Here is a 23,178-nt window from a genome sequence, read left to right as displayed (position 1 = left end):
CCTGTGCGCACGTGTGGCTGAGGCTGGGGGGCGGCCTGCCATGCCGTACTGTGTCCCATGGTCCTGTGGAGGCTGGTGGAGGTGGCTCCATGCACGCTGCCAGAAGACGCAGTATTCTCCCCGGGGGCTTCCAGAGGCCTTCCCAGGCCAGCTCTGGAGGCAAGGACAGAGCCCGCAGCTGTTCCCCGACTGGTGGCCCTGGGAAGCCGATGCTAGCACGCAGGCCCAGATGCGATGCCCCAGAGCAGCTGTCCTTGACACCTCGGTACCTGCAGAGTGGGGAATCCCTGTGCACGCCCCATCCCCCTCTGCTGCCTGTGTGCTCGCCCTCCTTCTGGGAACCTGGGGTCTCTGTACGATGGGCATTTGCGGGCGCCTGCCAAGCTCAGTCTGGGGCCCCACACCACGAGGTGGCTCGAAAGGCTCCGAGGGCCTGCTGCGGACCCAGAAGCACAGGAGGAGCCCGAGCCAGGAGCCTGTGGTCCTCAGCTGCCTGCTGGGCCGCCAGGATAGCACTCACCCAGGGGCTCAGAACCACAGTGGATGGCCAGAACCTGGACATCTGCCCCGCAGAGGGTGCGAGGCTAGCGTTGGTGTTCCGTGGACAACAGCAGCCCACTCCTCGCGGGCGTCCAGCAGCTTCTTGCTCAGCAGTGGGTCAGACGTTGGGGCCTCTGAATTTGGAAGCCCCCTGAACAGGCTCTCAGTCTGCCCAGGAGCTGGGGGAAGCTGGGGCCACCCTGGTCCTGGCCTAAAGGAGCTCACCGAGGCGTTCGCAGGCAGCGTCCTGTGAGCTGGAGGCGGGGTGGCGTGGAGGGGAGCCTGACCGGGCAGGCGTCCAGCTGGCTGTCTCTGTGACCTCGGCGAGTCACCGTGTGTTTCAAGGCTTCAGGTTCTCCCCTGGAGCTGGGGACACTGGACCGGATCTCGAGAGTGGCGCCGTCCAGCAGAACTGGACGTGGTCCGTATCACGCTGCCCACAGTGGTCACCACTGGTCACGTTAGGGCTTGAAATGTGGCGGTGGCACAGAGGATCTGGATTCCCAAGTGGTTTCATTTGAGGAATTTAAATTTAAACAGCCTCGTGCGGCCGCGGCTGCCACGTGGACGGTGCGGCTCTAGAAGGCTCCATGTGAGGTCTAGCAAACCACGGGGGCCTCCGTCCTCTGCGGCTGGAGTTTGAGGAGGCAGAGACCCCTGCCTAGCTTGGTGGTCCTCACGTTTTTCAAGGAATCGTCAACGGAATCAGCAGCGAGTGTCTTGCAGAGATGTCCAGACCCCTACTCGCCAGCAAATATGGGGAGGTTTCGATTTTGAAATTGGCAGAATCTCTTCATGGGTAAGAAACGCAATTGGAACACTGGCACCAGAGTTTGTGTGGTTCTCATATCTACGGGAAAAGGCCGCGCTCGGTGGGCCCACGTCCTGCGTCCCACATGCTACATCAGGACCTGCTTCTCGCCCACAGGAAGATGCCACCCTCTCCCCAAAGGGTTGGAGGCAGAGCGGCAGCGAGGGGGTGAGAAACCCCTCCCAGGTGCAGACTAAGCTGGTGGGAACACAGCCGAGGACCCTGGTTTGTGACCCAAGGGAGGTTCCGCTCGAGGGAACGTGGGAAGGAGTCGTGGGACTGCTGACACTTGGTGTCGTGGTCCTTTCCCTGCATCGTTTTAAAAGGTGCCTCATGACATCAGAAGTGTGTGAGTTTGTGGATGAGGAAGGAGAGCAGTGAAAAGATGTCCTGGAGGAGAGACCTGGTCCAGACTCGGCCGGCATCGGCGCCAACGGGCCGGGCGTGCCTGGAAACTGGGCTGACCAGAGGGGCTGACCAAGCAGCCTGAATAATGGGTGCTACGAGGTGTTTAATCTGGCCAAGCTGGCGGGACTGGGTTTGCCTGTCTGCCTGAAACGACTGGAAGGCTAGGCCAAATACTCGAAACAACGATTTTCAGACAACAGGCAGCACAGGGCAGCAATCTGCGAGGAAGGAAGTCAGCGAGGTGCCGAGGTGAAGTGACTGCAGCCAGGAAGCAGTTTCCAGGCCACTGCATGGAGAGAGGGAGCCCAGACAGCCCTGGGGGGTCTCGGTGACCACGGGGGCGGAGGGTCTGCTCAGAGAGCGTGGGGGTGTGCCCAGGCCCCCGCAGGCCCATGGCAGGGGCTGACCTGCATTGTGTAAGAAGCTGGGAAAGAACCACTAGAAAGATCCAGGGACCACAGCTGCTGCGGTCCAGGCAGGTCTGGGAAGACCCTGTGCTCCTTCACCCGAGCAGAGCAGGCAGGGTCCTCGGAGGCCTCACCGGAGGAGCCCGGCCAACCGTCCAGCCTGGAGGCTGCTCCTGCCCTGCCCGAGCAAAGCACGGCTCAGACCAAAAACCTGCATCCTGTAACAAGATACAGCAGTGTTTGCAGGAATAGAACAAAGCCCAGCTCAAACAGCAGAAGGCCGCATAGTCCAGCATCCAGTCAGAATCCCCTGGGCATGCGAGGAACTGAGAAAGGGTGACCAATGACTGGAAGAAAATTAATCAATAGAAACAGACCGAACCACAACAGAGAGGAGGGAATTAGCAGACAAGGATGTTAAAATGGTGATTGTAAATATGCTCCACATGTTCAAGAAGGTGGAGAAAGTGTGATCATGGGGAGGCAGGAAGTGGAAGAAGATATTAGAAAACCCGAGTGCAGCTTGTGGAGATGAAATTGCACTGTGTGGCTGAACGATACGCTGAAGGGATCGATGGCGGATGAGACACAGTGGAAGGAAAGGTTAGTGACCTGCGAGCAGGAGCAATAAAATCACCCAAAACGAAGCGCAGAGAGGAAAAGGACTGAAAATGACACGAGCAGGGCGTCAGTGGCCCGTGGGACAGTATCGGGCAGCCTGACATCCGTGGACCTGGAGTCCCAGAAGGAGAGGATGGAAAGGGGACGACCGAGTGTTCGAGGAAACGTGGCCCCCAATTTTCAGATTTGACACAACTCTAAACCGCAGACCCGAGGCCCCCGCAGAATAGAGAACCACTTCAGGGCGCGTTGCCGTCAAATTGCTGAAAGCCAGAAATAAGGAGAAACATTTTAAGGCGGCCAGAGAAAAACGGTTTGTAGATCTCGTGGTGGGAGAGGGAGGGAGTTAACTAAAGCTGCAGACCCGGGCGGACCCCAGGGCGCCGGCTGCTCTCGTTAACCCAGGACGGCAGTGCTGTTCCCGGCACTCGGCTACTCCCCACAGTGGTCGTTTCCCTTTCATGGGAAGGAAACTGAGTCACACCACTGCATGGAGTCGTGCAGCCAGGACCCCACCAGGCGGACCCCCAGAGCCTGTGCTCCGACCGGCAGCCCACACGCCTGCTGCAGGCATCAGTGCTGCTCTGGGCTGTGAGGGGGGCAAAGCGGGCAATTGGACGGTGCCCACTGGTGCCCATGGTACGTGGAGAACCACAGCAGGGAGGATGTGAGAGACTCAAGTTGGGGTGCAGGCAGCCATCGACACGGGGACATGGGGGCAGGCAGTGGTAAGGTGGCATCAACGAAAGGCCCGAAAAAGTGGGCATAGCCATCCCCGACATCTCCAGACAGGGGCCAGCGGTTGCAAAGGCCCTGGGGCAGGAGCTGGGCAGAGGGACTTGCAGTGGGGGAGGGGCCAGAAGGGGGCAGGGAGTGTCCCCTGGGCTTTACCACATTTGTGGCTGAGGTGAAGTGTGCAAGGAACTGTTGTGAAAACGGGAAAATAGAAAGAATAACCTGACCCATGCCCCCACCCCTCCTCCCAGAAGCAGCTCCGCTGAATATCGACATCGTTGCCTCCCAGACCTTTCTGCCACTCTGGGAGGCTGGACACTGCGTCTGTGACAATAGTGCCTGCGCAGAGAGCAGCCGGCGGCCCTCAGCAGTGCTCTGGGACGGGGGCCACCCCTACCCACCAAGTGGAGTTCTCGGGGGTCCCCAGCTTCGGAGCAACTGGCCGGAGCCTACAGGTGGGGATGTCCTGTCCTTTCTCTCCTCCCAGTGGTTTGTTTTAAAGGATTTGGGTTTGGTTCAAACAAAGCCAGCTTGGACCTCGGGAAAGGCCAGGCTTGTCGGTGTTTCCTGAGTTCCCCAGAGGCCCGAGATCGTTCTAAGCTGCGACCAGCTCTGGTGTCTTCAGGAGCTCTGGGAGTCCTTGGGTGATGGATCAACCACGTGTGGGGTCCTCGCACCCAGGCAGTGACACCATGGCCCCTCGTCCCCAAAGCGGGCAGGCTGTGGCGGCGGGAGCTGACAGTGCCCTCAGCCGTGAGACTGGACAGCTTGCTGGAGCTCTGGGCCTGTGGTCAGAGGGACCTGCGCCCGCCTGCCTCTGGCCCCTCCCCTGGGGCCGCCCAGTGGTGGTCAGAGTCCCGTCAGCGTGGCCCCCTCCTGGGCGGGGCTCAGGGCGACGCCGGCCTCCAGGCTGCGGTGAGGGGACGTGCCTGAGATCCTGGGCTGGTTCTGGGGGCCCTCCTTCCCTCCCTCCGGCTTGTTGTGGGGAGGAGGCGGCCCCACCCAGGAGGAACCTGCCTCTCCTCTGGGTGCAGGACAGGGAATGCCCATCCTGCTTTGCAGTTTCTTGGGGACAGCAGGGGTGGCAGTGGACGCTGGTCACGTCTGTCCACGGCACTGTCTGGGGGCTCAGAGCCCCGACAGGCGAGTCCTGGGTCATTCCATGGGCAGTGAGATCAGGCCGCTGCCCCAGGAGCTGGACAGCCTCACTGGTCACTAGCAGGAGCCGTCTCCATCCTGAGAAACGCCACACTGGGCCGTCTCTCCCTCTCTGGTGCCTTCCGACAACCCAGAGAGGGGCTGCCAGGTGGGTGCCCTGTGCTCGGGGTTCGCCCTGTGCACCCCTGTTTCCCACATCAGGCGGCTGCCCTGGGCCTGGCGCCAGTTCTGAGACCAGACCATTGCTCAGCAGAGGTGTGTGTGGGTCTCCTCCAAACGCTTATCTTTCACGTGTGGGGTCACAACTGGATTCCTCTAAGGGTGGATTTGGGTTCATGTTTGTAGAAGGAGCTTAGGCTTCCTCTCGGCTCCTTTGAGAACCCGCTGAAGCTGCTGCCAGACACAGAGCTGCGCGGGTGCAGGCAGGGTGCGCACAGGGTGCAGGCGAGTTCCGTGTGGGTGCCGTCAGGGTGCAGGTGCGGTGCATGTGGGCTGCAGGCAGGTTCAGTGCAAGTGCAGTCAGGGTGCAGGTGGGGTGCAGGTGGGGTACAGGCAGGTTGAGTGTGGCTGCAGTCAGGGAGCAGGTGGGGTGCACGTGGGGTGCAGGTGAGTTCAGTGCAGGTGCAGGCGGGGTGCACATGGGGTGCAGGTGGGTGCCAGGCCGGTGCCGGCAGGGTGCAGGGGGTGCAGGTTGGTGCACAGGGAGTGCAGTGTGGGTGCAGGTGGGGTGCACATGGGGTGCAGGTGGGTGCCAGGCAGGTGGCGGCAGGGTGCAGGGGGTGCAGGTTGGTGCACAGGGGGTGCAGTGTGGGTGCAGGCGGGGTGCACATGGGGTGCAGGTGGGTGCCAGGCAGGGGGCGGCAGGGTGCAGGGGGTGCAGGTTGGTGCACATGGGTGCAGGGGGTGCAGGTGGGGTGCAGGCAGGGTGCATGTTGGTGCAGGCCGGTGCAGTGCAGGTGCAATCAGGGTGCTGGCACGTGCAAGGCAGGTGCCGGCAGGGTGCAGGGGGTGCAGGCACAGTGCTGGCGTGTGCTGGGGGTGCAGGGCGTGTACAGGCAGGGTGCAAGGTGTGTAAGGGGAATGCAGGCGAGTGCAGGGGGTGCCTAGGGGCATAGGCCTCAGACGTTCTCCACTCCATGCCCCTTTCATCTCAGGAGCCCTGGTCAACAACCACAGAGGGGGTTTGGAGGTCATGGAGTTGCAAGTGCAGGCTGTTTCCACATGACGCTATGGAGGGGCTTTCAAAGGAAAAAAAAGGCTTGTGACTTTTTTCAGAGTAGCTTGGCCCTTAGGGTCCTGGTGGGCAACCAAATTGAAGCCCTCCACACTCCGGTCTGTCTCTGCTGAGGACGCTAACACAGAACCGTGACATGTGCTCTTTCTAAACTAAATAACTTTAAATGCACGGGGTTCTTTTCCAGTTTCGGAATTAATCCTCCTTTAAAATAGGAAACTTACGGCTCTGATACAGATGAAGGAAGATGCCGTGTCCGTGGTCTTTCCTGTGGAAGATTCGGGTACAGGGAACACCAGAATCCTGCGTCTCAAACCAGTGGATCCACACCTTGTCTCAACGGGAACGGTCGAGGGCGCGAGGGTTCAGGACTTTGGGTGATGTGGGTCTTGCTTATACTTTGTGAGTCTTGTGGCCGTGAGCTCAGAGGACAGCTGCAGGATTTGGAAAGTCGATCATCCTTGATTGTTCTCTTTCTGTGAAATTACAAATCGTTAGCTCTGAAGACAAAAACAGCAGGTGTGGTTGCAAGAAGGAAAGTTGGTCTGCAGATTTTCTGCAAAGTGAGTCTCTAACACTCAGGGTTAAACTGAAAACAAAACTTCAAGATGCTGAGAATTGAAATCACTGACATTTTGGCATATTTTGTGGTCATTTCTCAATTGTCTGGGGTGGAAATTGTGTGTGTGTGCATATATACTGTGTATATGTATAGTGTGTGTATACAGACATATGTGCACATGTACATAGGCTAGGTGCATACACACACATACACGTTCACATATATGTAACATTGGTGCTGAAATGCCTCACCCCACCCCGACCCCCGCAGCCTGCCCTCCACAGCCACACCTGCTTGACGGTGGTGACACCAGGGGACGTGGCTTCCAGTTCCCAGGGACGAGCGTGAGGCTTGGGGTCAGGTGCTCTCTCAGCTTCTCCTCCCAATCACATCACTTAATGTGGATGACACCAGTCACCGTGACCCTCTCTCTAAGCAGAGGGGAGAGAGAATCCTGGCCACTGGGTTTTTCACCCAGCTCCTTGCCGGCCCTCCGCTAATGTGGTCTTTTCCCTGCGTGTGCTTGGTGATGCAGCTGTCTCTCCTTCAGGTGGCCCGGGGCCACCCAGTCACTCACTCATTCATAGTGATGCACTCTGGGCTGGCTGCCGGGCTGGGTCCCTGATGGTGTGCCCTCACTGGATGCCCCGGTCCCCCGTGGCACGTGCCCTCGCTGGACGCCCCCATCACCCGTGGCATGTGCCCTCAGTGGACACCCCTGTCACCCGTGGGATGTGCCCTTGCTGGACACCCCCATTGCCCATGGTGCATGCCCTCACTGGACGCCCCCATCACCCATGGCACGTTCCCTCGCTGGACGCCCCCATCGCCCACGGCACGTTCCCTCGCTGGACAACCCCATCACCCGTGGCACGTGCCCTCAGTGGACACACCCATCCCCCGTGGCCCATGCCCTCGCTGGATGCTCCCGTCCCCCGTGGCATGTGCTCTCACTGGACACTCGTGTTGCTCTTGGTGCGTGCCCTCACTGGACACCCCCGTTGCACATGCCCTCACTGGACGCCCCTGTCCCCCATGGCGCGTGCCCTCACTGGACAGTTTCATTGCTCTTGGTGCATGCCCTCAGTGGACGCTCCCGTCCCCCGTCGCGCGTGCCCTCACTGGACACCCGTGTTGCTCTTGGTGTGTGCCCTCACTGGACACCCCGTCGCGCATGCCCTCGCTAGATGCGCCCCGTCCCCCGTGGCGCATACTCTCAGTGGACACTCCCGTCGCTCTTGGTGCGTGCCCTCATGGATGCCCCTTCCCCCGTGGCATGTGCCCTCAGTGGACACACCCATCCACCATGGCATATGTTTTCAGTGACTCCTGCCACAAGCTTGGCCACCACTCTCCGGCAAGGTCCCAGTGTGGGGTCCCTGGGGACCCTGTCAGGGGTCAGGGTGTTCCTTTGGGTGAGTCGGTACCAACAAAAAAATCTCTGTAGACCAGGACACGTGGGGCGTGTAAAACATTCTTATCTTATTAAAATGATCAAAGCATTGAACAACTGCGGTGGGCCAAGATGAAGACGGAGACGGAATCATTGTTACTTTCTGAGCTCGTACGGGAAGTGACCACAGCAGAGCATGGCTGCGTGACGAGACTCACGCATTTATTTGAGGAGAGACCCTGGTCCCCAGAGTACGGGGTGTCTAGATGACAATTCCAAACTCGGTTGTTACAAAGTCTGACTGAACAGTCCTAACCGAGAAGCACCGACGGGCAAACCTAGAAACACCCCTCTCGGCTCTCCAAGCCTTGTTGTGATTTTGCAAGAAAGAAACTAAAACCATCTGTGTCGGGTGTGGGCGCCTGGGCGCCGCCCCTTCCCGTGAAGGCTTTCGTTTCATCGGCCTTAATCTTTCGCTTCAAAATCAGGAGTTGAGAATAACGTGCGCAGCGGCCCCTGGAACGGGAACCCTCCGCGGGCCCCAGCCGCACATGTGTCAGAATTATTAGGCCCATAAAACGGCATTGTCACATCTGAAACTGTTTAGCCGCTGAAACCGAGGCTGGGACTTCAAAGCGGCCGTGGCGGTTCCAGACAGACGCGCTGGCGGATCACCTTGAAGTCAAATTCCACCGACGGGACGCAGCCTCCACCTCCCCCGGAGCGTTTCTTATAAAAAACAAACTCTGGAAGGAGCCCTGCCTCCATTTCCTCCGACACCAACCCTCCAAGCTGGAGGCGTCTGAGCCGCCCTGCGTTCCTGGACCTGGGGAGTGGGGGTCGGCGCGTTTAAAGACCGTGGAGCAGTCGCCTTCCAGGTCCCCTGTTTCCCCAGCTGGACCCAGGCTCCTGCAGAGCTCGGCCTGCGGCTGCAGCCCCTCCCCGCTCCCACCCCTCCACCTGCAGCCCCCACACCCCTCCTTCCTGCTTCCTCCCCACTCCTCACTAGCCACCAGCCTCTCCTCTTCCCCTCAAGCGCTCTGGGGCATCCGGCCCTTTGGGTCGCTCAGTCCGGCCTGTCCTTTTGCCCTTTCCCGCGTGGCCCAGTTCTGTCCGGTGCGTGATGACCCCAAGCCTCCCCACATCCAGTGTCCCGACAGCCCGAGCAGAAGCCCAGGCACGTCCCTGGCCCCGGTCATCCTGGCCTGGACGTCGCATCGGCCCTGCCCCCTGCCCAGCCCAAACTGCCCAGAAGTGGCCTTGGCCACCTGCAGCACCAGGCTGATGGGTGCCTGCCTGGGGGCCCTGGCCACACCTGGCCTCTCTCCTGCCCCTCAGCCTCCTCTCTGAGCCCCATGAACTGCGCCTGCCCGTGATGCCCACTATGGCCCCATGGCCCTACGATCTGCCATGACCCAGCAGGCAGCTCCTGACCCTGGTCCCCAGTACCCAGGGCTGCCAGTGTTTGCAGGATTAAGCCTGGGCTGAGCTGCCCCCACAGAGGGGAAAGCTTGTCCTGGGGGCCCCTGGCACGGAGGCCTTTTGCTTCTGGAGAGTTCTGTGGCTGGTTGGGCAGTGCTGGCTGCAGAAGCTGGTCGAGGTGGTCGCAGTTTTAGGGTCTCCTCCCTCACCGCTCGAGGCCCGGAGGGGTCAGGCTAGCCTGACGCCAGAAACCCCACCAGGCCAGGCCGGCAGCAGCCCCAGCAATGAGGGCCGTCCAGTCCCCACAGCCCAGCTGTGGGAGGTGGGGCTGGTGTGAACAGGGCCAAGGGGGAATTCCGCTGGGGAGCAGGTGGGAGGGAGGAGGTCTCTGTGAGTCCAGAAGCACCGTTTGCCGGGGGTGAAGGAACCTGGGCAGAGAAGAGCCATCTTGGTTCTGACTTGGTGGGAATACTCAGAGAACAGCACCTTCTAGGTGACCTTCGTGACAGCAAGTGTGGGCCCCACGGGACTCGAGACCCCAAATGTCCACCCGGCATTTAGGGCCACCCTCTCCTGAGGGACCTGGGGGCGTCTAGTGACTGTTCTGTCAAGAGCAGTTAGTTCTGGAAAATGCCACCAACAGGCCTGCTCCGTTCTCCCCTCCTGTCAGCCCTGCCCTCCCCATCTCTGTCTCCCCCACCTCCTGTTCCCCCCACCTCGGAGCCCCTCCTGCCCCCACCTCCACTGCGCCTCGGAGCAGACGCAGGACGCAAGTGTACCGGGCCCCGCCCTCGGAAGCAGCCTTGACCTCACATTCAATGGGGCCAGTGCGTCCAGAACCTAGAGCTTGGAGCATCTCACAGTATCTTTAACGGACGCGAGGGGCAGTTCCGCACCCGCGTAGGGGGTCGAGGCAGGTGTGCACACGTGCTCTGCCTGCCCAGAGCCAGCGGCCCAGCTCTCCACGAGGGACACTCTGGATACTTGTCACAACAGAATGTCCCTGGATCTTTCACAGAGAGAAAACTATGCTCTTGCTCCTCTGGCCTCAACTGGATTTCCGGGTGGGAGTAAATATTTGCCCCCAGGGCAAGATGGGATTCCCCAAAACGAAAGCTGGAGAGGCCTCTCGAGTCTGTGAAGAATCCACTTTTGGAAGCAGACACGTCGCCGCTCCTGGCACAGTCTGTTCCTCACACTTCCAGATGTAACCCCAGCTCTGAGGCAGGAACCCGTCTCTCCTTTACCCTCAGGCTTGTTGAGAAGAAGGAAGCCCCAGAGAGCAAGCTCAGGTCATAATCACAGCCGGTGGTGTTAACCTGTATGGCAGCGTGTGGCAGCGCTCCGCCTAGTTTGGGGGCCAGTCCCTTGGCGTGCGTGCATGCGCCGGTGGCACCAGTGCCATGGCCTGCGTGCGTGGGGGTCCCCCAGTGCCTCGGCCTGGTGCGCAGGGTGCCTCGGTGCCTCGGCCTGCGTGTGTGGAATGCTGCTGGCACGCGGTGGCGCTCAGGGAACCCCTTCCTTGTTTCTCCAGAAGGAAATGGCGGCCGGAACGATTAGGTGGCTGATTCAGGACTGTCAACCAGTTTGTAGCAAACCCGAGACCAGGCCCAGCTTCCAGAAGGTGGTGAGCTGAGTCATGGCCCCAAGAACGTCCCTGTCGTCATCCCTCGACCCTGTGGCTGTGGCCTTACATGGAAAACATGTCTTTGCAGATGTGGTGAAGTGAAGGCTCTTGGGATGGGGGTTAGGAGGTGGCCCCAGCTGCCTCGCACGTGTCTGTGGGAGGGAGGCAGTGGGAGATGTGACACGGAGGAGACGACGCAGGAGGAGCCCACGTCACAACAGAGCAGAGGTTGGAGCGGCATGGCCACAAGCCCAGGGACATGGGGGCACCCGCTAGAGGAGAAGGCAGGAAGGTCCCCCGCTTCTGCCCCCCCCCAGCCTCCGGAGGGAGCCTGGTCCTGCAGACACCTTAGTTTCTGACTTCTGGCCCCAGAACTGTGAGAGGATGAATTCCTGTTGTTTTAAGCAGCAATTCAGTTTGTGGCCATTTGTTCTGCAGCCACAGGACATTAACGGCCTGTCCCCCGAGCCTTGTTGTCCTTACGGCTCCTGCTTATTGAAGCCCAAATACACCCAACTCCATGCTCCCCTCCTTGAAAGACTCTAGGCCGGACTAACCCGGGTCTTCTGAGGGAAACACTGCACAGGATTTGTCTGTGTTGAAAACGGGAGCCACCGGCCCTTCCCGGGACAGAGCAAGGACTGAATTTGCCCTGAGCACTGCTGGCCCGAGGGACTTCACTTTGCCTGGTGGCAGCATCTTAGGAGGTGGGGGTGTTGACAAGCTCTGGGGAAGGTCGGAAGGTGCAGCCCCGGTAAGCTTGTTGGCCACTGAGCACCGGCCACAGACCCCGTGTCCATGCCAGGACCTCGGGTGGATTCTGAGAGTTCAGAAGCTGGACAAGCACCCTAGTGCACGCTGGGCATTGACATGCGAAAGAATGACCTGGGCGCTTGTAAAGCGTAGGGGGCCGTGGCTCTGATCCAGTCCCCAGAGCACCCTGCCACAGGAGGGTCCAGCAGATGCCGGAGAAGGAATGGCCAATGCTGCCAGGGCAGCAGGAGGTGGAGCTGGGGCCTGAGAAGAGGGCTGCCCCCCAGGGCCAGGTGCCCCAGATCAGGCCTGAACATCACTGGGTGGGCTGAGCGGCCAAGAGGCCCCTGCTGGCTTGATGAGGACGTCCCAGGTCACGGCAGGGACAGAGTGGGGTCAGAGCCACCGTCAGCCACAGGGAGTAAGGAGGGTGGTGCCGAGGACCCTCCACGGGAGCTTGGCCAGGCAGGGAGGTGAGGAACTGGGGCCAGAGGAGAGTGAGAGCTGGCTTGGAGGGTCTTATATGCGGGAGGCTGGGGCTTCTTTGGGGGGCAAAGGGAGTGAGGGGTGCTCCAGAAGGGGGGCTCAGAGCAGGGGAGGGGGCCACGCTCAGCATGGTGGGCTGGTCCCCACCCCGGGGGTCACTGCCTCTGGAGGCGGGCCCCTGCTTGGGACATCAGGACATGGGTGTCCGTTTGCACCCCAGTCTCACTAGAGGGCCCCAGTTATGTGGGGTTCGGCTGCCTCGCAGATCACGGCGGGGAGGGGCTGCACTGGCCAGAAGCCCTGAGGTAGGTTTTATAGGTTGCAATTAGCGCTCTTGGCCCTTCCATTTACCAAAGGAGCACAGATGAAAGGGCATTTATGTGTAACCAGGACGGGCTTCACTGAAATCGCCAGTTACAGGACGAGAATTGTTACCTCCCCACAAAAGCTCTTGCTCCTTATTTGGTCCTCTGCATCCCCGGGGTGGTTGTTGATCTGGCTCTTAGGTGAACACTGTGTGTTCTAATGTTGGGCTGTACGTGGATGAACCTCCTTTCCAGTGGAACCTCCAGGCGCGTTAGGGAAATAAGTGGTGAGTGGCTACTGTATCCGTCGCTGATCACTGTGTCCATCCTGGTTACCGTGCCATCACCGTGTTAGCGCATCATTAGTGGAGCTTTGGGAGCGTCTCCAGGAGACCAGCCCAGGATCTGTGCAGACTGGTCTGCTTTGAGTTGCTGGGTTTCTTCTGGAACCTTCCCCCATCCCAATGCATTTATTATACTCCTGTCTGTAACCAACACAGTACACCAAAATGCTCAGATTATTTTGAAAACAAGAAGGGGAATGTATTTTTGAATTTTTAACTATTTTGACCTCACATGGAGAGTACGTGGGTAGGTTTTGGTTTTCCTTTGACATTTTCAGCCGAGTTGAAGTGACGTGAAACTGCTGGTCCCCGCTTGTCCGTCTGCTGGTGTCCGTGGTCCTACAGAAGCCTCTGCAGCAGGGCTCCTCCGGGACGCAGCCCTTCCTGGAAGCGGGTCTTGGAGGCTTCCTGGCGTGTCACTGAGCGACCCTAGCTCTCTCAGCGAGACTCGCCGTGCACAGCTTGCTCTCACACCCTTCGACCCAGGATAGTTACTGCATTCCTTTTACTTCTCTGACTGTAACTAGATGGGCGTCGAGTGCTCGGGCCGGGGTGGAAGCATCTAGAATCATGCAGGATCTAAGCATTCTGACCGTTAGCCAAACACGGAGCCTGGCCGGGTACCTTTCGGGGGATGTGGTGGAGGAGGGGATGGTCAGAGCCCTGGAGGGGCTCTTCACCAGGCAGGCTCCCTGTCCACCCCACCCCACCCCACCCTGAGTCCCAGGGGAGAAGTTCTGAGCTGGAGCCCCCGAGGTCCCAGTATTCGGGGTACTGATACTGGGAGCCACGGCCCCCCCGCCCCGGGCTCCAGCCCCGCACACTTGATGGCCTTAAAGCTTGCAGCTGCAGCTGACCCTGGCACCCTCTGCTTGTGGTCTCGGATGCCGCTGACCCGCAGCCCTCTGCCCTGGCCCTGCCCCCTGAGGCCACGTCCCAGAGTCCCGGCGCCCTCCTGCCCCCCACGAATGCCTGGACCTCAGCTTCACAGCTAGTTTTAATTCTGCAGAAAAATTTCACTGAAAGTCAGGTTTTTAGAAGTGTTGGTTTTATCTTAATGTCACCTGGGTCGGAGCTCAGCCCTGTCGCACTGGTGAGAGAAGTTCTTCAGGCTGGCTTGGGGCTCTGGGACACCGAGCCTACCCGCAGCACGGCGCGAAGCCAAGCCCTTTGCGTGTCAGGGCTTTACATGAGGAGGGAAGTGGCACCTTTTCAGAACTGGGTGTTTTGTTTCTTATTAAAACGAGTCCAAGCATATTTCCCAGCTGGCATCCTGAAGACAGACTGGAGGCAGTGTCATCCTGAGGGCATGACGGCCGCGGGGCCAGGAGGCGGGAAGGTGCCAGGTCCTCCCTCTGCCGCCGAGAGCCCGGCCCGGCCCAGGGACGCTGGCCCGATCGTCCTTCCCAGGCACTGTCCCACTGCCAGGTTGCTTCAGTGGGCCCGAGGTGGTGCCTGCAGCCAGTGGACATCTGCTGTCTGCTGTCTGCTGTCCACGCTCCCTCCCTCGTGTCCTCCCCTGCCGCACCCCGGTGGTCCTGGGGAGACCCGAGGCCCATTGGGTCCCCTCCTCCCTGCGGAGGGGCAGTCCGGCTCCTCCCCAAACCTGGGCCAGCAAGTGCCGGGCTGGTGGGTCTGCGCTCACCTCCTCGTTTACCTGCACCTGGGCGTTTGAGGGCGTCCATGTTCCTCGTCAACACCTCTGCTGACTAATCAGTTTGTGCACTTGGGTGAAAGCGTTCTGGTTTCTCGTGGTTTTTGTTTTGTTTGCTGTGGAGCCTCTCGGAAAGCGCAAGCTGACGATGCTGTGCTCTCTGACCATGTTGGGCGTCCTCACTTTGAGGAAGATCTGTGTCCCTTTTCCTCTGGCCGATGGACACAGCCCTGGGGGGAGGGTGCTGGCACAAAGCCGCAGTGTCCAGCAGCTGGTGGACCCAGGTCCCTGGGACAGGAAACCTGAGGGCGCGTGAAAGGTGGGGGCCGCGTGGCTGGGGCTGTGGAGGCAGAGCTGACGCACGTCCCCCAGTTTCCTCCCGTGACCAGGGGTGCCTCGGGGCGACAGAGGCTCCTGTGGTCACCGGCCAGCGTGAGGATGCCACCAGGCCACCCCAGGGGGTTCAGAGGCTTTGATGAAACAGAAAGGGGGAGGGACGAGGCGGCTCCCACGGCCGAGTGTGGCTTGATCTCTCTCTGGCCACCTGGGCCTGAGGGGTCCGTGCCCACCCAGGCTCCCTGGGACGGCCTGCTGTACACTTGACCTCTTCGAGTTGTGCATCTGCACAAGAGGAGAGCTGGCGGGACGCATTGGTTCCACCCAACAGTACTCACCACTGTGGGGGCAACTTTAGGCCTGTTTGTGGGTAAGAGCGGGGGTCCCGTCCCCTCCCCACTGCCTGTACCCTCGGGGGGCAGCGGGTCTGTCTGGAACCTTCTACCATCCCCTGTGAGGACCCTGACCAAGGACTGCTGAGCGTCTGGGGTGCCAGGCGCCCTGGGGGAGGCGCCTCCCTGTCTGCCGCCCAGGTCCGACTGCCCAGGTTCTCGGGCAGCTGAGGAGCATCACTTCCTTTCTTGTGTCCGGCTCTGGCGGGAAGTGCCTCGAGCGGGGCTGGGCAGCAGAGGGCAGGTGGGTCCCCCGTCTGCAGCCTGATGTCTGTCCCGTGCCTGCCTCTCTCAGCAAAGGTCACACGTGAGTTCTGTTCTCATCGGGCCGCGCTGTCAGACAGAGGCCAGGCCCTCCACGGGCATGTGGGTCTCAGCGTGAGGCAGCCGGTGCAGTGGCAGCCGCCGAGCCTCGTCCTGGGGACGGGTCTGGTGGAAACAACAACACGGTGGGATGTGCGTGTGCTTTGCTGTCTCAAGATCTGAGGCTAAGTGGGGCACGGAGAGGCCGTGGACTGAGCATGTGGCCTCCCGGGAAGCTGGAGTCGGCTCTGGCACCTGGAGTTCGTGGGGTGTCCACGATGTGCCCCGCTCAGCTGCGTGGTCACGCAGCTCCACTCTCCTCCCTGCAGGAGCTGCCCAGTGGGGACCCCAAGGAGGGACTTTCTCGGGAGGACCAGTGTCCCCTAGAGGGTAAGTCCTTCCCCAAACCTCATGGACTCCCTCGCACCCGAGGCACCTGCCCGGGACCTGCCCTCAGGCCCGCCCGGACGAGCTGAGCCCCTGAAGACGAGGACCACCCACACGCCATCTCCTCAGCTTGGCCCACCAGACCCGGCCCAACCCTGGTGGCTACAGGTCCCCAGTGATGGCCGCTCTCAGGCGCAGGCGAGCTGTGAGCTGCATCCATCCCCTACTTTTATAAGCAATTTGTTCCTGAAATGGACTTGGGAACGCCTTTCACTCGGCCTCCTTACCCAAAGCAGGCGCCTTGGGTCTTGGGTCTTGGGTCTGGGCATCAGAGAAGCCAAAGCTCGAGTCACAGGAGCTTGTCCACCTTCAGAGTTCCCGTGAGCCTGGACATGCAGGCGGCATGGCCCAACTCCCAAGAGAGGGATCGGGTGAGTCCACGGGTCGGCTCTGGGTCTGATGTCCTGCGTCAGCATCATCAGGCTGTCGGAAACGGTCAGCTGTGAGTGTTGACGGCTTGAGTCACTGCCAAGAGCAGATCCACGGCAGGTTATCCCCAAGCTTGCCCGCGGGCAGGGCCCAGGGTGAGTGTCCTCAGCATCATGCAGGGCAGGCGTCACACGGGGTGCAGGGGGCAAACCAGCAGGGCTACTGTCAGAGGGGCTCTGAGAGCTTCCTCGCTGGGAACTCGGGCCCTTAGCCATCTTCCCAGCTCGCACCTGTCCAAGCACCTCTCGGCAGGTCTGAACGGGAGACGCCTGGTCCCCTTCCTGGAGAACATGAGCCAGAGCGGAGATGCTCACCGTCCATCACGCCCGGAGGCCACTCAGCTGACAGGCTCAGTGCAGGCGGCTTCTGTGGATCCTGGCATTGAGGGCTGTTGGGAAACTGGACGTGTCGACGGGGAGGGGAAGCCAGACAATGCAGTGACCCCCTGGAGCCCACAGGAGGGACCAGCCCTCAGGGGCCTGTGGGGCAGCCTCCTCCCCACCCTGTACTCCAAAGCCACTGCTGGGCGGTTGGGGCACAGGCAGGAGGGCGCACCCAGCCGTGGCCGACCCGGGCGAGGGCTGAGGGAGCACCAGGCCGTGGCCGACCCGGGCGACGGCCGACCCCGGCACGGGTCCCTTGATGCCCTTGTTCTGGAAGGACAGGCTCTCCACTCAGGCCCGTCTGGAGAGGGTCAGGGCTTGGACGGCTCCCGGGGCCACACCTTCCAGCGTCCCCACTGCCCAGCATCACCTGCTTGGGCTGAACCAGGGGGAAATGAGCCCCTTCTCCACCTCTCGTCCCCCCAGTGGTGCTTCCACCTGAGAAGGCCGAGGGCCTCGAGGGCCCAGGACAGCTCTTCAGCGCGGACGATGGAGAGAGAGCAGCACACCGCGAGGCCCCGCGAGGACTGGGCAGGAAGCGCCTGGACATCGACGTAGGTCTTTGCCCCAGCCTGGCTCTCCTGCAGGCAGGTCCCGGGGCCCGTGTGGTGCGTATCGGCCCTAAAGTGGGCATCTGTGGACCTGGCAGCCTGGACGGTTCACCTGAGGTTCAGCTGGTTGGAAGGGTTGAACGTGCTCCCAGCATCCCGTGCTCCTGTGGGCAGAGGGTGTTGCCGTGAATTCCGCCAAAACTGGCCGATGTGGCACCAAATAACTTGCGGGACTTTCCCAGGCGTGGCGTGCCCCACCACAGGAATGGTATGGGAGGCGACTTTACAAACCGTCCTGTCTCCCCGGCCGCACAGGGCAGGAGTGTGACGGAGCAGCGGGAGGGGGCAGGCGGAGGCTCAGGGTCCCGGCGCAGGGGGAGGACAAGCCCGCGCTCTGCCCTGCGTGCCCTGCAGGCGCTCCAGTGCGACGTCTCGGTGGAGGAGGACAACCGCCAGGAGTGGACATTCACGCTCTACGGCTTTGACAACAGCGGAAAGGCCACCAGGGAGGTGATCTGCCTGTGCCCGCATCGCCTGGTCCCCGGGGAAGGGCGCTGGCAGCAGACAGACAGACAGACGACCAGGCCCCTGGTCTCGTGATGGGGAGATGGGCTGGGCCCCGCTCCAGGGTGAGGGAGGCAGGCGGGCAGGGGACCCGGTGACCATGGAGCTGCTGGAGGCCACGTCTCCTCCCTGGGGCCCAGCGCCATCGGCACCTTTTCTGGTGCAGCGGGAACTCCAGCCGGGGCCAGCAGCACCCGTGAGGCGCTGAGCCCCACCCACCTCTGCCGGCCTGTGTGTCCACGACGGGCAAAACGCCCCTTGAAAGGAAGCAGCACGTAGGGCGACTAAAATAAGCGTGTTTGGGTTAAAAAGCAAAACTTGGGTAGTTTTCCTGATTGCTAAGTCCTTTGAACATGGATTCAGTTTGAAATTTAAAAGATCAGAGAGATGCAATTGCTACAACAGCAGGGCCGCTTACTCAGACAGCTTGGTGCCTGCACGGGGTGGATGGGGTCAGAGCAGGCGGCCCAGACAGTCGGTCGTGTCTGAGCCAGGGCGCCTGGGCCGCTGAGTGAGTTGGACAGGCTGGCAGCCCGGAGGAGGCGTCGGGCGGTGGTGTCCTGGCAGCGTGCACCGCCTGCATCCCTGACATTGCTGCTGTCCGCAGGACATGTCCAGCCTGATGCACACCATCTACGAGGTTGTGGACGCCTCGGTCAACCACTCATCGGGCAGCAGCAAGACGCTCCGTGTGAAGCTGACCGTCAGCCCCGAGCCATCTGGCAAGAGGAAGGAGGGGCCCCCCGCTGGCCAGGGTGAGGGCCGGAGTCCCCACAGCAGCAGGTCCCCTGCTCAGAGGCCCTGAGGACCTGCTTTAGACGGCAGCCCCCCGCCACAACGTCCCCCAGCTCTTGCCTCCCACCGCAGAGCCAGGGGTTCCTGGTCACTCCTGTCTACTGTTCAGTGTCCCCTGTCCCCCAGGGCACGAATCCCCACCCATGGTTCCGGAAGATGCAGAGCAGGGCCTGGCACCTGGCAGGGGCTCAAAACTGCTTCTCCAGTGAATGAAGGAATGAATGAATGCGTGAATGCTCCAGTGAGCGAATGCATGGGAGCGGACAAATGAATGACTACATTGGTAGTAACTGAGTGAATGAATGATGAATGAATGCATGAATAGTGACTGACTGATGAATGAGTGTATGAATAGTGACTGACTGAATGAACGAGGGCATGAATGCTTGAGTGGGCGAATGCATGGGAGTGGAGGATGAATGAGTACATTAGTAGTAACTGAGTGAATGAATGATGAATGAATGCATGAATAGTGACTGACCAAATGGATGAATGAGTGAATGCATTCGAGAGTGAACGGACGACTGGACGACTGAGTGAACCAGCCAGAGGATGAGGGAGTGAGTGCCCCACCACCTCTTCCAGACCGGGAGCCCGCTCGCTGCGGGATGGAGGGCGAGCTGACCGAGGACTCAAGGGTGGCTGACAAGAGGCTGTCCGCCCACATCAGGTGAGGGGCTGGGGTCTGGGTCCGCCCCAGGCGGGCCTCCTCAGGTGGGAGCAGCTGCTGCCCCTGCTTCCTGCAGATCTGGGGGCTGTCCCCTCAGGGCAGATGGCCAGGACGGCCCTGGGCGCTGAGGAGCCCAGCACTGCCTGCTGTGGGGGAGGTGGCATCTTGGGGCCCTGCACCTGGCGCTCCGGCTGGAGTGCACATGCCTGCGTCTGTCTGAGAGGCAGGTGAGGCTGAAGGGCAGCCCGGTGGCCTCCAGACCCTCGGTCGGGCACACCCTGGCGCCCCTGGTTCCACCTGCTGGCTGTGGTGATGGCACAGCGGCCATGGAGGTCCCAGAACGGTGACCTGCTCTCTGCCTTGAGGCCCTCACGGGTGGCCCAGAGGAGAGTGGGGCTCCTGTGGGTTCCCTGAGGCGTTCGCGACAGTGATACCGGGGTCCCTTGGGGCCCCCCAGGGACACCCACCCTTTGTCTCGCTGTCCCTTGGGCAGTGGAGGCTGATCAGAGCCCAGGGGACCCCCATACCGCGTGTGCAGGTGCCCCCCACATCTCTGCCGCCTGCTCCAGCCTCGCAGTGGCACAATGTCAGTGCCTTGTCCCCAGGAGGCCCAGCGCCGACCCCCACCCCTGCCCTGTGCGCGGGTCCTACTGCGTGGACGAGAACACGGAGCGGAGAAACCACTACCTGGACCTGGCCGGCATTGAGAACTACACATCCAGATTTGGGCCCGGTAGGTACTGGAGACCGTGCCCCAGGCGTGGACACCACACTCAGGAGCACGAGCCCAACCTAAGGGTCCCAGGTCCCTCCAGCCAACCACAGTGCACCATGCGTCCAACGGGGTGCCCCGGCCAGGTGTGTGGGTGTACCTGGTCCAAGGTGAGATGTCCCAGGCCCCACGGAGAGCCTCACGGGGTGCCCGTGTCTGCAGGGTCCCCGCAGAGGGCCTCACGGGGTGCCCATGTCTGCAGGGTTGTCGCAGAGGGTCTCACGGGGTGTCTGTGTCTGCAGGGTCCCCGCAGAGGGCCTCACGGGTGCCCGTGTCTGCAGGGTCCCCCAGAGGGCCTCACAGGGTGCCCATGTCTGCAGGGTTGTCGCAGAGGGTCTCACGGGGTGCCCGTGTCTGCAGGGTCCTCACAGAGGGTCTCACGGGGTGCCCATGTCTGCAGGGTCCCGCAGAGGGCCTCCCGGGGTGCCCATGTCTGCAGGGTTGTCGCAGAGGGTCTCACGGGGTGTCTGTGTCTGCAGGGTCCCGCAGAGGGTCTCATTGGGTGCCCGTGTCTGCAGGGTCCTCACAGAGGGTCTCACGGGGTGCCCGTGTCTGCAGGGCCCGCAGAGGGTCTCATTGGGTGCCCGTGTCTGCAGGGTCCTCACAGAGGGTCTCACGGGGTGCCCGTGTCTGCAGGGCCCGCAGAGGGTCTCATTGGGTGCCCGTGTCTGCAGGGTCCTCACAGAGGGTCTCACGGGGTGCCCATGTCTGCAGGGTTGTCGCAGAGGGTCTCACGGGGTGCCCGTGTCTGCAGGGTCCTCACAGAGGGTCTCACGGGGTGCCCGTGTCTGCAGGGCCCGCAGAGGGTCTCATTGGGTGCCCGTGTCTGCAGGGTCGCCACCAGCACAGGCCAAGCAGGAGCACCAGGGCAAGGCCATGTGCCCCCAGAGTAGGTCCCGCTCGCAGGAGTCGGACGCCCACACCATGCACCACCGCAGGTCCCAGGTGCTGGCTGACCATACCCTGCTGGCCACGGAGCCCGCTGCCCGGGCCCTGGATGGGCAACCCCGGCTGAAGGGGCAGGAGAAGCAGCTCCTCAAGTCTCCCAAGGGCTCGGGGAGGCCGCCCGGGGGGCCCAGCGGGGGCAAGTCCGGGAGATCCTTCAGCTACCACCCACCGGCCGCCCTGCCGCAGGCCCCCCAGGACGGCCACCACCTCCCGCAGCCCCAGCCACAGTCCTACGGCCACAAGCGGTACCGGCAGAAGGGCAGGGACGGCCACTCGCCACTCAAGGCGACGCTGGGCCAGCCCGCGGCAGTGGAGCACGAGGTGGTGAGGGACCTGCCGCCCGTGCTGGTGGGCGAGGGCTACGCGGTGCCCGTGGTCCAGCGCCACGAACACCACCACCACCACGAGCACCACCACCACCACCACTACCACCACCACGCCCCGTCCTAGCGCGGCCCCAGCCCCACGCCACGAGGACACGGCAGAGCAGGCCCTGCCTCGGCTCCTCTCCTGCTGCCGCGGACGCTGCGTCGAGATCAACTCATTTGATGCCACTGACGTTTCCCGGTTTACAAAGCTATTTTGTGTAATCCATAAAGATCGTACATAAGCCTAGAAAAACGCACTTGTATCTTTCGTCTGTGATTCCAAAACGAGGCCCCGCAGCATTGAAGGGACTCTGCTGGACGGCCTTCGAGTCTGTTTCTCAGGGCGCCACGTGCTCTGGGCGCACGGGGCTGGGAGGTGCAGCATGGCAGCCTCGTGTAATGTCTTCTTTATAAAGCCAAAGGCGTGGGTCTGGGGAGCTGCCCCTCAGCGCTGTGTGTGTGGTGGTGAGTTCCACTCCGGGACACGGCCACACGGGACAGACGGGACAGTTCCTGGGAGAGCATAGAGAGCAGAGGCAGGCGGGCTGGCACGGCTGCGGGCAGCTCTGGTCTCACGTGCCACCAGCATCTTAAGTGGACACAGACGCAACAGCAGGGCCAGGGGAGGTGGTGGACTCTGCCTAAACCACGCAGACAGCTGGGCAGGAGGCCAGGTTCTCGTCCTCAGAGGACTCACCCAGGCATCGCAATACTCGTGGCGCAGCTTCCATGACACTCAGCTCTGGGGAAGCGTGATCCCCTCCTGGGGGTTAGGAGAGGGTCCCAGGTCGGCAGGAGGTGCCAGGATGTGTGGGTAATGATGGTGTCGCTGAGTCCAGGAACCTCGGCTGGCAGTGGTCCCACTGAGGCAGGAGGCTGCTGCTCCGTCCGAGAGGAGCCAGTGGGCGTGCTGGCAACCTGTGTGTCTGTGCCAGAGACGTTGCTCTGCCTTCTTGGCTCTGTCTTTAAGGATAAAGCAAATTGGTGGTCAACTCGTGCTTGAGCTTTTTCCCCTGAGTCATAATAAAAACCTGCATTTTATAACATGTTATACCTGTTTTAAAACGAGCTTTTTAAATAGATGTGGTCAGTCCACCTGCACCAGCCTGTAGCCTCGGTGCAGCGGGCAGGCAGCCCTGCTGGGTGGGCCACACTGTTTGTACATTTGTGGAAGGAAAATCAACATATACACGGGCACACACAACCCCATATTTATGGGCAAGTTTCTTTTCCCATTTTACTGCTCAAAAAAACCTCAGCCATGGGGCCGACCAGGTGGCGCAGCAGTTAAGTTCATGTGCTCTGCTTTGGTGGTCCGGGGTTCACTGGTTCTGAACCCAGGCATGGACCTACACACTGCTCTTCAAGCCGTGCTGTGGCAGCGTCCCACATACAAAAAATAGAGCAAGATGGCACAGATGTTAGCCCAGGGCCAATCTTCCTCAGAAAAAAAAAGAAAACCTCAGTCCAATATTGGGCTCATGGCAAGGGCACACTTCACACTCCTGTCTGGGCTGTGTGGACCAAGGTTCATACGGAGACACTGGCTCTTTGCAAACAAGGATCTGGAGAGGCTGATGCATCTTCCACCACTGTCTTCTCTTCCCCTTTAGACATCACGTTCCTGTTGATGCTGTTTTAAGAGTGAGTGAATGAGCATGTGAGTGAGCATGTGAGCAAGTGTGTGAAGGAGTGAGGAGTGAGGAGTGAGTGGGGAGTGAGTGACCGAGTGAGTGAGTGAGGAATGAGGGAGTGAGGAA

General features: G+C 61.1%; 1 protein-coding gene and 1 long non-coding RNA gene across 3 annotated transcripts in view; both read left to right on the top strand.

Moving 5' to 3' along the window:
• Positions 1–22,469, top strand: part of NKD2 (NKD inhibitor of WNT signaling pathway 2) — a 32,085-nt gene extending 9,616 nt beyond the window's left edge. Inside the window, exons 4-10 of one of the 2 annotated variants that reach the window (XM_023625894.2) lie at positions 15,821–15,881; positions 17,177–17,304; positions 17,716–17,811; positions 18,473–18,620; positions 19,246–19,330; positions 19,936–20,063; positions 20,935–22,469. In XM_023625894.2, the coding sequence (XP_023481662.1) occupies positions 15,821–15,881; positions 17,177–17,304; positions 17,716–17,811; positions 18,473–18,620; positions 19,246–19,330; positions 19,936–20,063; positions 20,935–21,500 (1,212 nt within the window). In that variant the 3' untranslated portion in view covers positions 21,501–22,469. Of the gene's footprint in view, positions 1–15,820; positions 16,310–17,176; positions 17,305–17,715; positions 17,812–18,472; positions 18,621–19,245; positions 19,331–19,935; positions 20,064–20,934 lie in introns of both variants that reach the window. The other variant, XM_070246144.1, reaches the window with a different exon arrangement.
• On the top strand, positions 3,774–6,557 carry LOC138919769 (uncharacterized). The gene is made up of 2 exons (XR_011430304.1): positions 3,774–3,977; positions 6,130–6,557. It is a non-coding gene; the product is annotated as an uncharacterized lncRNA (long non-coding RNA).
• Positions 22,470–23,178: the final 709 nt, after the last annotated feature.

The sequence above is a fragment of the Equus caballus genome, chromosome 21 (assembly GCF_041296265.1).
Source record: "Equus caballus isolate H_3958 breed thoroughbred chromosome 21, TB-T2T, whole genome shotgun sequence".
In the NCBI taxonomy this organism is placed as follows: domain Eukaryota; kingdom Metazoa; phylum Chordata; class Mammalia; order Perissodactyla; family Equidae; genus Equus; species Equus caballus.
This window is presented reverse-complemented; position numbering and strand designations above follow the sequence as displayed.